General features: G+C 37.3%; 1 protein-coding gene across 11 annotated transcripts in view; it reads right to left on the reverse strand.

The window, feature by feature from the left end:
* Nucleotides 1-854: 854 nt before the first annotated feature.
* JAK2 (Janus kinase 2) overlaps nt 855-12,537 on the reverse strand; it is an 84,585-nt gene continuing 72,902 nt past the window's right edge. For 5 of the 11 annotated variants that reach the window (XM_039729703.1, XM_039729699.1, XM_039729700.1 and 2 more), the window contains 4 exons: nt 9,899-10,071; nt 8,888-9,005; nt 7,288-7,401; nt 855-5,071 (listed from right to left, as the gene is read on the reverse strand). In XM_039729703.1, coding sequence (XP_039585637.1) covers nt 4,964-5,071; nt 7,288-7,401; nt 8,888-9,005; nt 9,899-10,071 — 513 coding nt within the window. In that variant the 3' untranslated portion in view covers nt 855-4,963. The remainder of the gene's footprint in view (nt 5,072-7,287; nt 7,402-8,887; nt 9,006-9,898; nt 10,072-12,537) is intronic. The other 6 variants (XM_039729704.1, XM_039729701.1, XR_005629882.1 and 3 more) reach the window with 5 other exon arrangements.

Raw genomic sequence — 12,537 nt, forward strand, 5'->3', positions numbered from 1 at the left:
CCACTGGATGGCTGGAGAGGTACCTGTGCCTCATGCCAGCACCTGGAACTCCACCTTGGGCCTTGAGAAGAAAGTCCTGGTGGGACATGGCACCCCTGAGAGAAGTTAGTTGGACAATGGGACTCATTTCAAAAACAGCCTCATAGACATCTGGAGCAGAGAGCACGGTATTGAGTGGGTGCTCTGCCCACACAAAACCTACATATACTGTGGAAGGGAATAAAGTCGCTGTGGTCCATATGGGGAATGTGTTAGGGAAAACTGTCTGGATTAGTCCTGCCTCAAGCAAAGGCAAACTCATCTGTGGAATTGGTTTTGCTCAAGGACACAGGTGTACTTGGTGAGTAACACCAAAGGACCAGTTGTGTATTTGATAAAAGTATTCAACTCTGTTCAAGGTAAATGGTGGTAATTTTCATTAAAAGTGGTGGTAATTTTCCTGTAAAGTTAAACAAAGTCAGATGGAAAGATGACAAAGTAGTGAAAATCAAGACATTAGAATTTCTAACAAGTGTAAGTAATTTGTCTTACAGACTTGCATCTCTTTAAATACTGAGAACCAAAGGAAGTAATTCTTCATCCCAAATGAATCTGCTTAGTTTAAATCTTCATTAAAAAAGGGATTAAAAGCCCTCAGTCTTATTGTTTAACCTTTTAACCTGTCTAACATCTTTACTTCGGTACATCTAAGTTTCTTCCAAAGGATAAATGCTTAACATGGCTATTCTAGGAAGGTTGGAAAGTTGTATGTGTTGTGTTCTACCTCATCAAATGGAACAGCTGCCTTCAGCAGTGATTTAAATGCCAGTAACAAATGTTAGCGTGCAAAAGAAAATGTTGGCAGGCATGCGTCATCCATTGTATTCAGGTTTTTTTTTTTTATTTTCACTATCCAAATGCAAAAAGAAACACACAGTTAAGTTTCAGGTATGGATACACAGTTTTCTAAAAATATCCCTTTCATGTTCTCCTCACTAAACCATGTGTTCAAATGTTTACATTTCAATCACAAGTGGCAGGTATCTTTTCCTCCCTGCTCCCTACCACCAAGGGACTTTTTCTACTTTAATATAAAGTACTGTAAACCTCTTATTCAAAAAGAAAAATTCAGAACAAAAATTTTTAATCAAACATCTTTTCAGAATTGTTGTCTGGCATGGCACAACATTTAGTAGTTTATTTTGGTATAGTAATTACTGATTTTTTTCAGTCAGGTTGGGTGTCTGTGAATATTTCAGACTTAAGGCAGACAACACACAGTTTAGAAATATATTAGCACATATTTGTCACGGTATGGCATTTTCAGTAGACATCAGTTTTTCATAATTCATTGTGCACTTCACATTTCAGAAAGCTTCTCCCATGCTGAACATCATCCTTCTTCCTTTAGTCTTGTTCTTCTACACCTTTACTTTTGCTCTCAGAACTCTAACCTCTAGGTGTTTATGTAGGATCCTACATTCCTGAAAAGCTTGCTTTCTTTACACAAGAGTTACATTTCTTCATACTTAGTAACCTCTTTTCCCGTACATTTCAGGGCATCTGGTCAACATCTCAACTAAATGCAACAATTAAATATTTAATTGTGGGGGGGGGGGAGATATAATTGTTACACATATTTTCACAGTTGTATTCATCAGGACATTTAACAACAATTATCTCAACTATGGAAGATTTTAACCAGTACTAGGACCTGACAAGAGCATGTGTTTCTTTTCCTGAAAATTAATTTCTCCTCTGGCTTACTACATGACTGTTGCGAGTTTGTGGAATACTGTGTGGAATATATTTAAAAACTAACTTTGAAACTTAACATATTTATACTGATAGACAACAAATCAATACTACACAACACAATACTTGATTGCAGAGATTCTATAAGATACATTGTGCACTTCTTAAAAAATTATTTCAATTCCAATGTAGGTGCAAAGCCATAGTTAATACTTTAATTCTACACTGTAGTAGCAGTCATGTATACATAAACCAGCACTTTTTCTATCAACAAAAATCAAACAGCATTTTGGGTAGCATAATGATTACACTAAAGTATTACAAATGCAATGGCAACTGAAGACATTTTCTACAACAAAGTACTTAGTCTATTAATACAAATGCCATGTAAAAATATGACATTATCAATGCTACTGTAGATCTGAGAGCTTTCAAAATACAGTGTTTTTTGGTGGTGTTGTTGTTTTGTTGGTTTTTTTTAAAGGTTACACAATTGGCAGTAGCAAATTCAGCAAAATCACTACATTTACATCCTCAACAGCTTTTTGAGAAAGCCACCAGGTCTGCTCTGGGACCTAAATATTGACACTGCAGATGACTATACATCTCCCAAGTCCTAAGTACTACTTGGTCCTATTCTCCCAGCTAAGAACTTTAATCCCAAATGCTCAAGCCCTCTGCACAGGACAGGCCTCTGGTTGTTAAAAAAGACTGTCTCTGGTCAACAGCACAAAATTACACTGCAGTGTAAAGATATGGCTTTCTCTCAAGATGATATAGTATTAAAGTAAAAAAACAAAACAAAACCCAAAACAAAACAAAAACATTCCACAAGACACTTAAAATTCATCCTTGAATTCACCACTACATTTATGCAATCAAATAGACTATGTAATTAGTCAAAATGTAGTAGAACAAGAAAAAGACCTTTAATTCACTTGAAAAATTAGCAGACTGGAAGATTTCTTCATTGCATTACACAAACTTCCCTGAGATTTTTACATAAATTATGTTTAGTCTACTATGTATTTGAAACCAGTGAGCTACTGAGTGTCATACACTGCAAATGTTACATAATTCCTGCATATGTTATTCAGCTAAAATGCTGTCTTGATACTTTAAAGCTTTATCTCCTTTGTTACAAAAATACACATACACATAACTGAGACTACAAATGCAAAGACATTTTTTTGCACAAAATTTCAAATCTTCAAAGCAATGTATAGAAATTGAGATAACATTTTAAGTTGAACATAGCACTTCAAAGTTCTTTGCAGCTTAAAAACTGACTGTGAAATTGGTTTGAAAAATCATCTATGCAAATGCTTGGTAGCAAGAACACTAACAGAAATAGTTTTAAATGCAATGGACAGAGAGAAGGTTGACACTGCTCTCCGTATTTAGCACTCTCTTGTACTATAAAATAGTAATTTTGTAGGAGTGACTGTGGGAGAGAAACATCATAGTGGTACAAAATACTGCTATACTGGCACTATGTTACACTAAGTAAGGATTTTTTAAAGGGTTTTTTTTTGTTTGGGTGGGGGGGTTTTTTGGGGGGTTTTTTTGGTTTGTTTTTTTTTTAGTTTTTTCAAAAGCTGAGGTTCTTCAATTTCTGATAAGATGGATGTAGTTAACCACAAATATTAAGGAGGCTCTGTTTCACTAACTCACTGTCACAAATTTTCAAAATGAGCACTTAATTTTAAATATAAATCTGGATGTCAGGTCAGTTTGCCAAGCTGTATATCCCCTTAACTGAACTTCTCTCAGCAGAAGTCCAAAAAAGAACAAGCACTATACTTTGCAAACAATAATGCTTAAGTAAAAACAAATAAACAAACAAGATTATTTTAACTAAAAATAAACAAAACCTGCAATTATACTGCTTTGAGATATGAGATTATCCCCAAGTTTTATGCCTCAAGGCAAAACCGAAGCATTCTCTTGTCCAAAAATTTTTGTTACTTATTTCAAAAGCTGAATTATACAGCATTCAGGTAGCTCTGATCTCCATCCAGTTCTCAGTAACTGGAATCCTGTCCTTTCCCTCCGCTGAGTGTGGAGCAATTGCACTTGTAACTCCTCCTTCCAAATAGTCCCATGTTGGGTTTTACCACAGAAATAAATACGCTTGGGCCACTTCAATACAGAACAGGCTTGATGTGGTTGTGACTGGCCATATCAAATACTGAGTTGTAAGTAGTCTTTTTCTGTGCTGGAAGGAAGATATTAAGATGATCATCTTAACAGCAAAGTGAGGAATTGTGAAAGTGAGGGTGTTTTCTAGATTTTTAATCCTGCTTTGAAAGTTTCAATTCATTCACTTATGACTGCATGAAAACTACAAGGATGGAAAGAAAAAAAGAGCAGCATTTAAAAGCAGTAGACTTAGCTTTTTCTTATTTACACTGAAGACACTGCCTTGTGTAAAAATGAATTCACTTCTATGTGTTATCACTGTATCTTCAATTCTGTAAAGGTAATCTAATACTCATCAAGGGAGGAGTAGGAATAAAACAATAACAACTTTGTGTTTTCATTTTTAAATTAAATTTTTTGCATGGATTAGTAAGTTTTCTGTCTCTCCCAATAAAGCACAATTTGCTCCCTTTCCCTCAAAATACTTACAGTACATCACACAGCTACATCTCTTTGGATATACTGCTGGCTGATAACTGATTCAGACAGGCACAGCAAACCACTTCTGTTTTGTTACACAGAGAAGCCAGTTCTGCATCAACAATGAAAAAATCATCAAACTGTATTAACAGACCAAAGTTTTTGTGCAACACACAAAACAGGGTGCCAAGTCACTATATGCTCAGTGTAAAAGTATTTCTAGAAGTCTTTTCTGGGCATCTCCACTTTAACACGGAAATACACTGTTTTTTTATCCCTTAGTATCATCACATTTTAAGTCACTTCTTTTTTGTACTGCCAAGTAAGGCAAATAATGGTGTTGCTGAATGATCACCCATTATTTAATTTAGAAAAATAATTTCTTTCCCTATTTAGAATTTCAACATGTTCTCATAGTAACAAATATATCCTAAAAAAAGCCCTAGCAGGATTCCTCAGTATGCAGATTGAGATATGGTATTTGCCACAGACTTTACTTCCAGCAAGGATAAGATGTGTGCACATGTACATATGTCAAATATACACAGCTGACCAAGAACATTTCGTTCTACATTCCAACTCATCCTCTGAAGGAGGGACAGTTTTCTCATCCTCCCATGTTTTCCCTTATATGATCCACTCTCTGAGCAAGATCCCGAAAGGTGGGGCGCTGGGCAACATTATTGTTCCAGCATTCTTTCATGATAGCATAAATCTGGAGAAGAAAAAAAAATGGTAGTAGGTAAACAGATACCATACATATTTACTTGAAACTAGACTAAAGAACATCCAGCTTAACTTTATGCTTCCAAACAACAACTGCAGAAGAGTATGCCTAAACTCTTGCTATACTCATCAGTTTATCTGCTTGATCCCAGTGACTGCAAGAACCTAGAGTGGCTCTGCAAAAGCTCTTATTATAAAAGACAATTTTCTACAAGTTAGCATGAAAATTCACTCAGCTGTTTTTTGAAACTTTTACAAGACTTACGTTATTTTGCCACGTTTTTGTATTTTTTTTCTTGGTCTTTTTTTTTTAAAAAGCTCAAAAACACTTTAACATAACAAACACCAGTATGACCAGAAATCAGATTTACAAAGACAGTAGCTCTAAGTAAGACTTCCCCTGGAAAGTTAACATACTTCTCCACATTTGTATATTAAATTCTTAATTATTCTTCATATATAATCAGAAATAAGAAAAAAAAAGTTACTGTGCAAACTGAACCAACTTTGAAAGATACTTCCACTACAACAGTTACATGGCAACAGTTTTCTTTTTGCCCAGAGATGTACCTGATACCTGGTCTCATACAACTTCCCAAGCTCTTCACCTGCACTCTTCTCGTTAATTCAATGCAGACTCTTATTACCAATTTCTCGTACTTTCAACAGTTTTTCACATGTTGCTTAAGAACAATCAGTACAGCTACCAGGAAAAAAATTAGAAACTGCTCCGTATCTTTCAGCAGATTTGAAACACCTGTATTGACAAAGCTGCTTTAGAACCAAGTCCCAAGCAGCTTGTAAGCTGCAAGATAAGCTGCTGTAAGCTAAGGTAACTGGAAGATTTATTATCTGTGATGACTGGTCTTCCAGAGTCAAAAGGGGATGAATACAGTTTCTGACACAAAGACATTTCCATCTTGCTTTGATATCTGGAGAAATGTCAGACACTGAAACCTTTGGGTTAGTTAAAATACAGTTTCAGTAAAACAGATTATTTATTATCTTGTACCTATGACATTCAGGTTATCTACAAAAAGCCCTTTTTGTAAAAAAAACCTTTGCAATTCAACAGTTGCTATACTGGTACATAAAATGCAAGAAAGGTTCTTCAAAGACTTCTCTTTCCATTCCCTATACATGTTTTCTTCCCCTGTGGCTTCCTGCCTCACTTGTACAATTCTTTCTCTTCTCTATTAGATCACTTGACCCTGATGTTTTCTCTTTCACCAGTTTTAAATGTATTATTTTTTGACTTATTGCCAAGTGTACTTGACTTTAAAGGGATGCAGCAATTAACCTGAGCTGGCAGTTACATATGTAAAAAACAACAACCCATAACTATTTTCCTTCCATTCTTTCACTACTGATTCACCTACAGAGCCCAACCAGGTCAATTTGACCGAACCAGGCTTTGTGCACTCTGGTCTGAAGAACAGAATACTGCAAGACTTAGGAGTGGTATGAAAGTATTTTTTAAAGCATCTGGTATATAAGTAAAACCAAAAGAATACTGAATTTATGTGCTCTGAGGACAGCTTTACAGCTGTACTTTAGTATCTACAAATAACATGAATACAAATCTGAAGACCCTCATCATAGAAAATCTGATTCATATACTTAACTGTGCCTACAGTCTGCAAGTTGAAAATGCTTGACGTGAATAACATATATTCTAAATATAAGCCTTCCAAGCTTGAGAAGGGAACAGTAACAGAAAGGCAATAATCAAGATAAGCAGCTCTTTAAATCCTGGAATTAAATGTGAAAAACCTTAGGTGCATATTAAGATTTTTTTTACTGAATATTACAGATTTCAAAAAAATCCAGAAGTTCACAGCTTTGATCGAGAATCTTCACATGGGACTTACACAGAACAAGTTCTATAATACTAATCTTGTTGCCTTAATACATGTATCTTTTTTGAAACAGAAGTGCAAGTGCCCAAGTACAGCAGTAAGTTATAGCAGTCCCAATTCACATATTCAGCAAGACTACAGTCTGGGCTCCTGAGGCAGTACAAGCAAAGAATCAGAAAAAAAGTATTATACTCATCATGAACTCATAGAATAACAGCACAGCCATTCCACTTGAATAAATACTTTAGTGGTCCAAGCAGAACAAAATACAAGTTTTGCATTTACAGGTACTCACCCTAACTGAGCACTCTTTACACTACAATAATATTTTAACACAGTACATCACCTCATCAGGGCATCCATCTGGTCTCGGCAGTCGTCCATTATTCTTCAAAAGCTCTATCAAGTGAAATACAATCATCTGACCTTGTTTATCATTGCCAATCATGCGCATGAATTCCTGAAACAAAAGGCCAACTGTAATATATAATCTTTAGAGGAAAAAAAGATGCTGCTATATTTTTATCAAGCAAAAATTTATAACAATAATAAGAATAAATTGAATAGTACATAACAATTATGAAATTATAAATTTACACATCCAGAGAACATATCAATAATTACAGATATTTTGGTGTATAAAATGGAATAATAATATGGAATAGAATAAAATGGAATAATGATACACACACAATTTAAAGCACTAAATGAAAAATCTTTAAAAATGTTGTTCATCATCTGATGATTTGGCTACCCTGGATAAAGAGAAGGCTGAGGTTTTAAATTACTTCTATGCCTGAGTCCTCAAAGGCAAGTGCTCCAGGCACACTGCCCAAGTTGAGAAAGGCAGATGGAGGGACTGAGAGAATGAAGACCCTAAGACCACTGTAAGAGAGGGTCATGCTCACGACCATCTAAGGAACCTGAATGTGCAGAAGTCTGCGGGACCTGAGGTCCTGAGGGAGCTGGCAGATGAAGTGTTAAGTTGAAGTTTGTGATGATTGGAAAAAGGGGAAGATAACCATGATTTTTGAAAAGGGGAAAGTGAAAGACACAATGAACTACAAGCTAGTCAGTCTCATCTCTGCCAGGCAAGATCATGGAGCCAATTCTCCTGCACATTATGCTAAGGCATATGGAAAACAAAGAAGCGACTGGAAACAGACAACATGGCTTTAGTAAGAGCACAACATTTTGCCTGAGAAATCTAGCAACCTTCTATGATGGAGCTACCTGGACTTATGCAAAGTTTGACACTGTCCCACACCCTTGTCTCTAAGGAGAGACGTGTGTTTGAGGGATGGGTGACTCCGTGGATAAAGAACTGGCTGGAAGGCTGCGCTCAGAGTTGTGGTCAATGGCTCACTGTCCATGGGACAGCAGTGATGGGGGGTGTCCCTGAGGGGTCAGCACCAGGGCCAGAACTGCTGAACATCTCTGTAGGTGACGTGGACAGTGGGACTGAGTGCACCCTCGGCAGCTCACTGACCGCAGCCTGCATGCTGCAGCCGACACCCTGCAGGGAAGGGATGCCATCCTGAGGGACCTGGACAGGCTTGAGGGCTGGGCCCATGCAAACCTCATGATGTTCAGCAAGGAGAAGCCGAAGGGTCTGCACATGGGTCATGGCAATCCTGGACGCACCTGAGGGCTGGGAGGGGATGTGATTGAAAGCAGCCCTGTGGAGAAGGACTTGGGGGTGATGGTTGATGAAAAAGTCCACATGACCCAGCCATGTGCACTCACAGCCCAGAAAAGCCAAACATGTCTTGGGCTGCATCCAAAGAAGTGATGCCAGAAGGGCCAGGGAGGGGATTCTGGCCCTCTGCTGAGACCCCACCTGCAGGGCTGCATCAGCTCTGGGGTCACAGCACAGGAGGACCTGTTGGAGCAAGTCCAGAAAAGAACATGAGGTTGGAAAAGAGATTAATTAATAATATACTTACAGCTGGTGGGCTTTTGCTTTTGTCAATATAGGTGAAGAGTTCATACAAGACCACACCAAAGCTCCACACGTCTGAGGCCACAGAAAATTTGCTTTCTGTCAGAGATTCTGGAGCATACCTGCAACACACAGTACAAGGACAATTGCTCTCTGCAATATGTGCCATTTTGATTTTGAAAACATTTGTTTTAGTAAGACAGATTTCTTTTTCATGAGTAAGTGTTCTTTATTCATTGATATTAGCATGTTCTCATTTCCTTTTGGTACCTTCAATTACTAACTAGCCTTTTAATAATAGTGAATTGGTTTTGAAAACCAAATACACCTTAAACACAGTTGGTGATAACTATAACCAAGTTTGATTTTTTTTTTTTACAACAAGGTTGTAGATATAGTTCTTATTTGTAGTGCAAGTAAACAAGAATTTGATGTGGTAAGACCTGCAAAGAAAGACAACTATAGCCTTCCATCACTTTCAGTGAACTGTGTTGCAGGCACTTTTGGAACTAAACTGTACATCTCCAACAGCATCTACTAAGATGCCACTTTGTATAACTTATTCTTTAGGAAACAGTGTCTGAATCAGAACTAAAATACAGACCAAAATCGCATGTACAGAATGGCATTTTCTCTTGGGGTGTATCTCAGATCTCAGCTGGAAGACATGACTGACCAGTGTTTAGGGAACTAGAACACCTAAAAACTTGAAAGCATCCAGGAAAATGGGCCATTTTAGACTTCCTTTATCTCTGAATTGTTTTCTGTTGGATGTTATTTCCTTTAAGTATTTTTTGGGATTTTTGTTTTGGGTGTTTTCCTGGGTTTTTTAAAAATATGTTGAAAAGTTCTAGATGCTACTCTGTGAAGCAAAATATCATGCACATGACTTTCACAATTCTGGAAAACTGATGTGGAGCTTGCAAGTAAGAATTCCACAACACGCAAAATCAATTGGCCGAAATGGCAAAAACTGAAAACATGCCATGATTTCACATACCAAAAGAAGACTTACCAAAATATAGGACTTTCGCCAGGTTCTTTCACTTTGTAGTATTCTTTGTCTTGTGGCAAAACTTTTGTCAATCCAAAATCTCCAATTTTAACTCTGTTCTCATTCTCCACCAAGATATTTCTTGTTGCTAAATCCCGGTGAACATATCTTTTTGTTCCCAGATACTCCATGCCCTAGGTGTAGGGGTTACAAACAGAACAGGAAAAGAGTTATTTTTACCACAACATGGCTGCACCTTCCCTAAGAGGATTAACCTCAAAGTTAAAACCAAAACCAAATTTCTCTTCTCTGAGGAGACAATTTTTCCAAGCTCAGGAACTTCGCTTTAACTGGAGGGACACAGACTGAGTACCTGTCAGAGCCAAGTATTTTTTGATTATGTAGCTGGATAAATGCTACCACCCCTTCTGTGCTCAAATTCAGTTGACTGGAGATATGTAAAAGGAAAAAGTTTGGGCTAATCTACACAATCCAGAGCACATGAGAAGATCGTCCAACATATCCATTTAATTTACTCTTTTTTCTTCATTTTCTGCATCTACATTCCTGAATGCTTCCATGAAACTTTGTATTATGATTCCTTGAATTTGACTATTATTCACTGTGTTCCCAACAGTGTGCTTTGTATCTCTTTTGTATGGACAATTATTCACCAGCACCGTTCTGCTTATTGTTACATTCTCACAGATTGCTTTTAACAAAGCATTGGTCTGAAGGCATATTGTCTTTTGCTGTTGCTGATCCCTTCTTACCAATGCACCTAATTTCACTAACGATGAAATTTGGAAAAAGCCAGTGTGTGTAGTGGCATTACTAAAACAAGAAGGTCTTGCTTAGACAGCAATAAATGGAGGACTGAAAGTGATGCTGCACAATGTCAAGAGATACCCAACTCATACATGAAAGGAATCACCAAGCAAGTTATCAGTTTCATCGTTTTATAAGAAAGCATATCACCCTTTCAACACAACAGAAAAGTCAAATTAAACAAATAGCACTGGTGATCTCAAAAGTTCTGAAAAGCAACGTCTTTACTAGTCATGCTAAAAGGCTTACTTCTTTCTCTAATTTTTTTTTTCTTAATGTGAGAAACCTCAGGAGTTTGGCTACAAAGTACAGTCTTTCTCTCAGATTCTAGTACCTCCCAGTACCATTGGGTGGCATTGCTGTTCTCTCACAGCTCATTCCAAAACTGTTCAAAAATGCCCTATTCCTAATTGCCAACTTATTCACTGCCATAAATACCAACCCTAACTTCAAAGTGAGGGTTGTGTGTTTCTGGTACAACTAGCCTATGAAAATGCTACAGCTTTTTCTTACTACAATGTACTAATCCTAAAACAGCCCTAAAGTTTGATGATAGTAACTTTTCTGTTAGCCTGGAAAACACCTAAGACAGATCTTTAATTGAAATCAATTTCTAAGTGGATATCACAATCCTGTGGCACTAGTCTAACAAGAGAGTTTAAATGTGATTTAAAATGTTTCTGTCTTTAAAAGTGGGTTCACCAGCAAGGACACCTGAAACACTTCAAACATTAAGAGAAGGAAAATCCTTTCCAGTATAGTAGCAAGGAACCGAAACACATTCATCTTAACCTTCAGGTAATGGGTGAGCCTTCATTTCTCTCACACCCTACAGAGGAGAACAGCAAGGCAGAGGTAGAGATTACAGACTGACAGAAATGCACAGCAGAAAGATGAGATGTGAGATGCAGAAAGGCCAAACATTGCAAGAAAAGCAAAACCAGCTGAAAAGTGTAACACGATCAGCTAAACTAAGAAAAAGCATTCAGGTTTCATTTTCACAGTATCAGGTATTTGCTATGTTTATAGTTAAGTTGTTTTGGAGTAACAGAATGCCACAGATTACAGAAATCTTAAAGCAATCAATATAACCTCTACTTTGCAGATTGTACAGCAACAACTCCAAAGCAAGGCACATACACTGTAATTCTTAGATTTCACGTTTCTTAGAAGTGAAGACATTTCTTTAAGAGCAAGCTCTATGTAGATTTCCTACATTTTCATACTGTTTGTCCCCATGGTTTGTCACTATCAAAGCAGGATGTTTTCCTGCTTTAGTATTTGCAGGATGCATATTTTAGCTCCCTTTCTCTTGGCTGGTGCTTGGTACCTAGGAAGGAATCATCTCATCTGCTATTTTGATTTCTCACCATCCTGAAGACCTATAATATTTTCAAAGTTCTTTCGTGTATGTGTACACACACTAAGGTCCTTTTTTCTTCGTAGTTTCTGAATACAGTTCCTTTTCCAAAGATTTCTACCTTATTTGCACAGCCATTAAAGGTCAAAATCCACCTTCCAGTCCTCTCAATGGATGCCTCAGACCAAGGTCCTGAGACATGTTGCCAATGATATTTCACCAGGCTTTGAATGAAAGCTTGAGGACTTCTACACGCTTCGTAGCTTCTTATGAGAGTGCACAAGGCCAGCACCTTGAGATCACAGGCTACATGGACACAGAATAAAACAGCTAAGTGTCTTCAGCCTTTGTGTGCTCAAAAATCCATGTTGTATCTTACTTCTGTGAAAGATTCGGTTACCACCCCCATAGATGGTGCTGTGTTTTAAGACTCTTCCAGTCTCTGCTTGAACAAAGGTTGTTTACAGCGACT

The sequence above is a fragment of the Passer montanus genome, unplaced genomic scaffold (genome assembly GCF_014805655.1).
Source record: "Passer montanus isolate IOZ18808 unplaced genomic scaffold, ASM1480565v1 scaffold7, whole genome shotgun sequence".
NCBI lineage: Eukaryota > Metazoa > Chordata > Aves > Passeriformes > Passeridae > Passer > Passer montanus.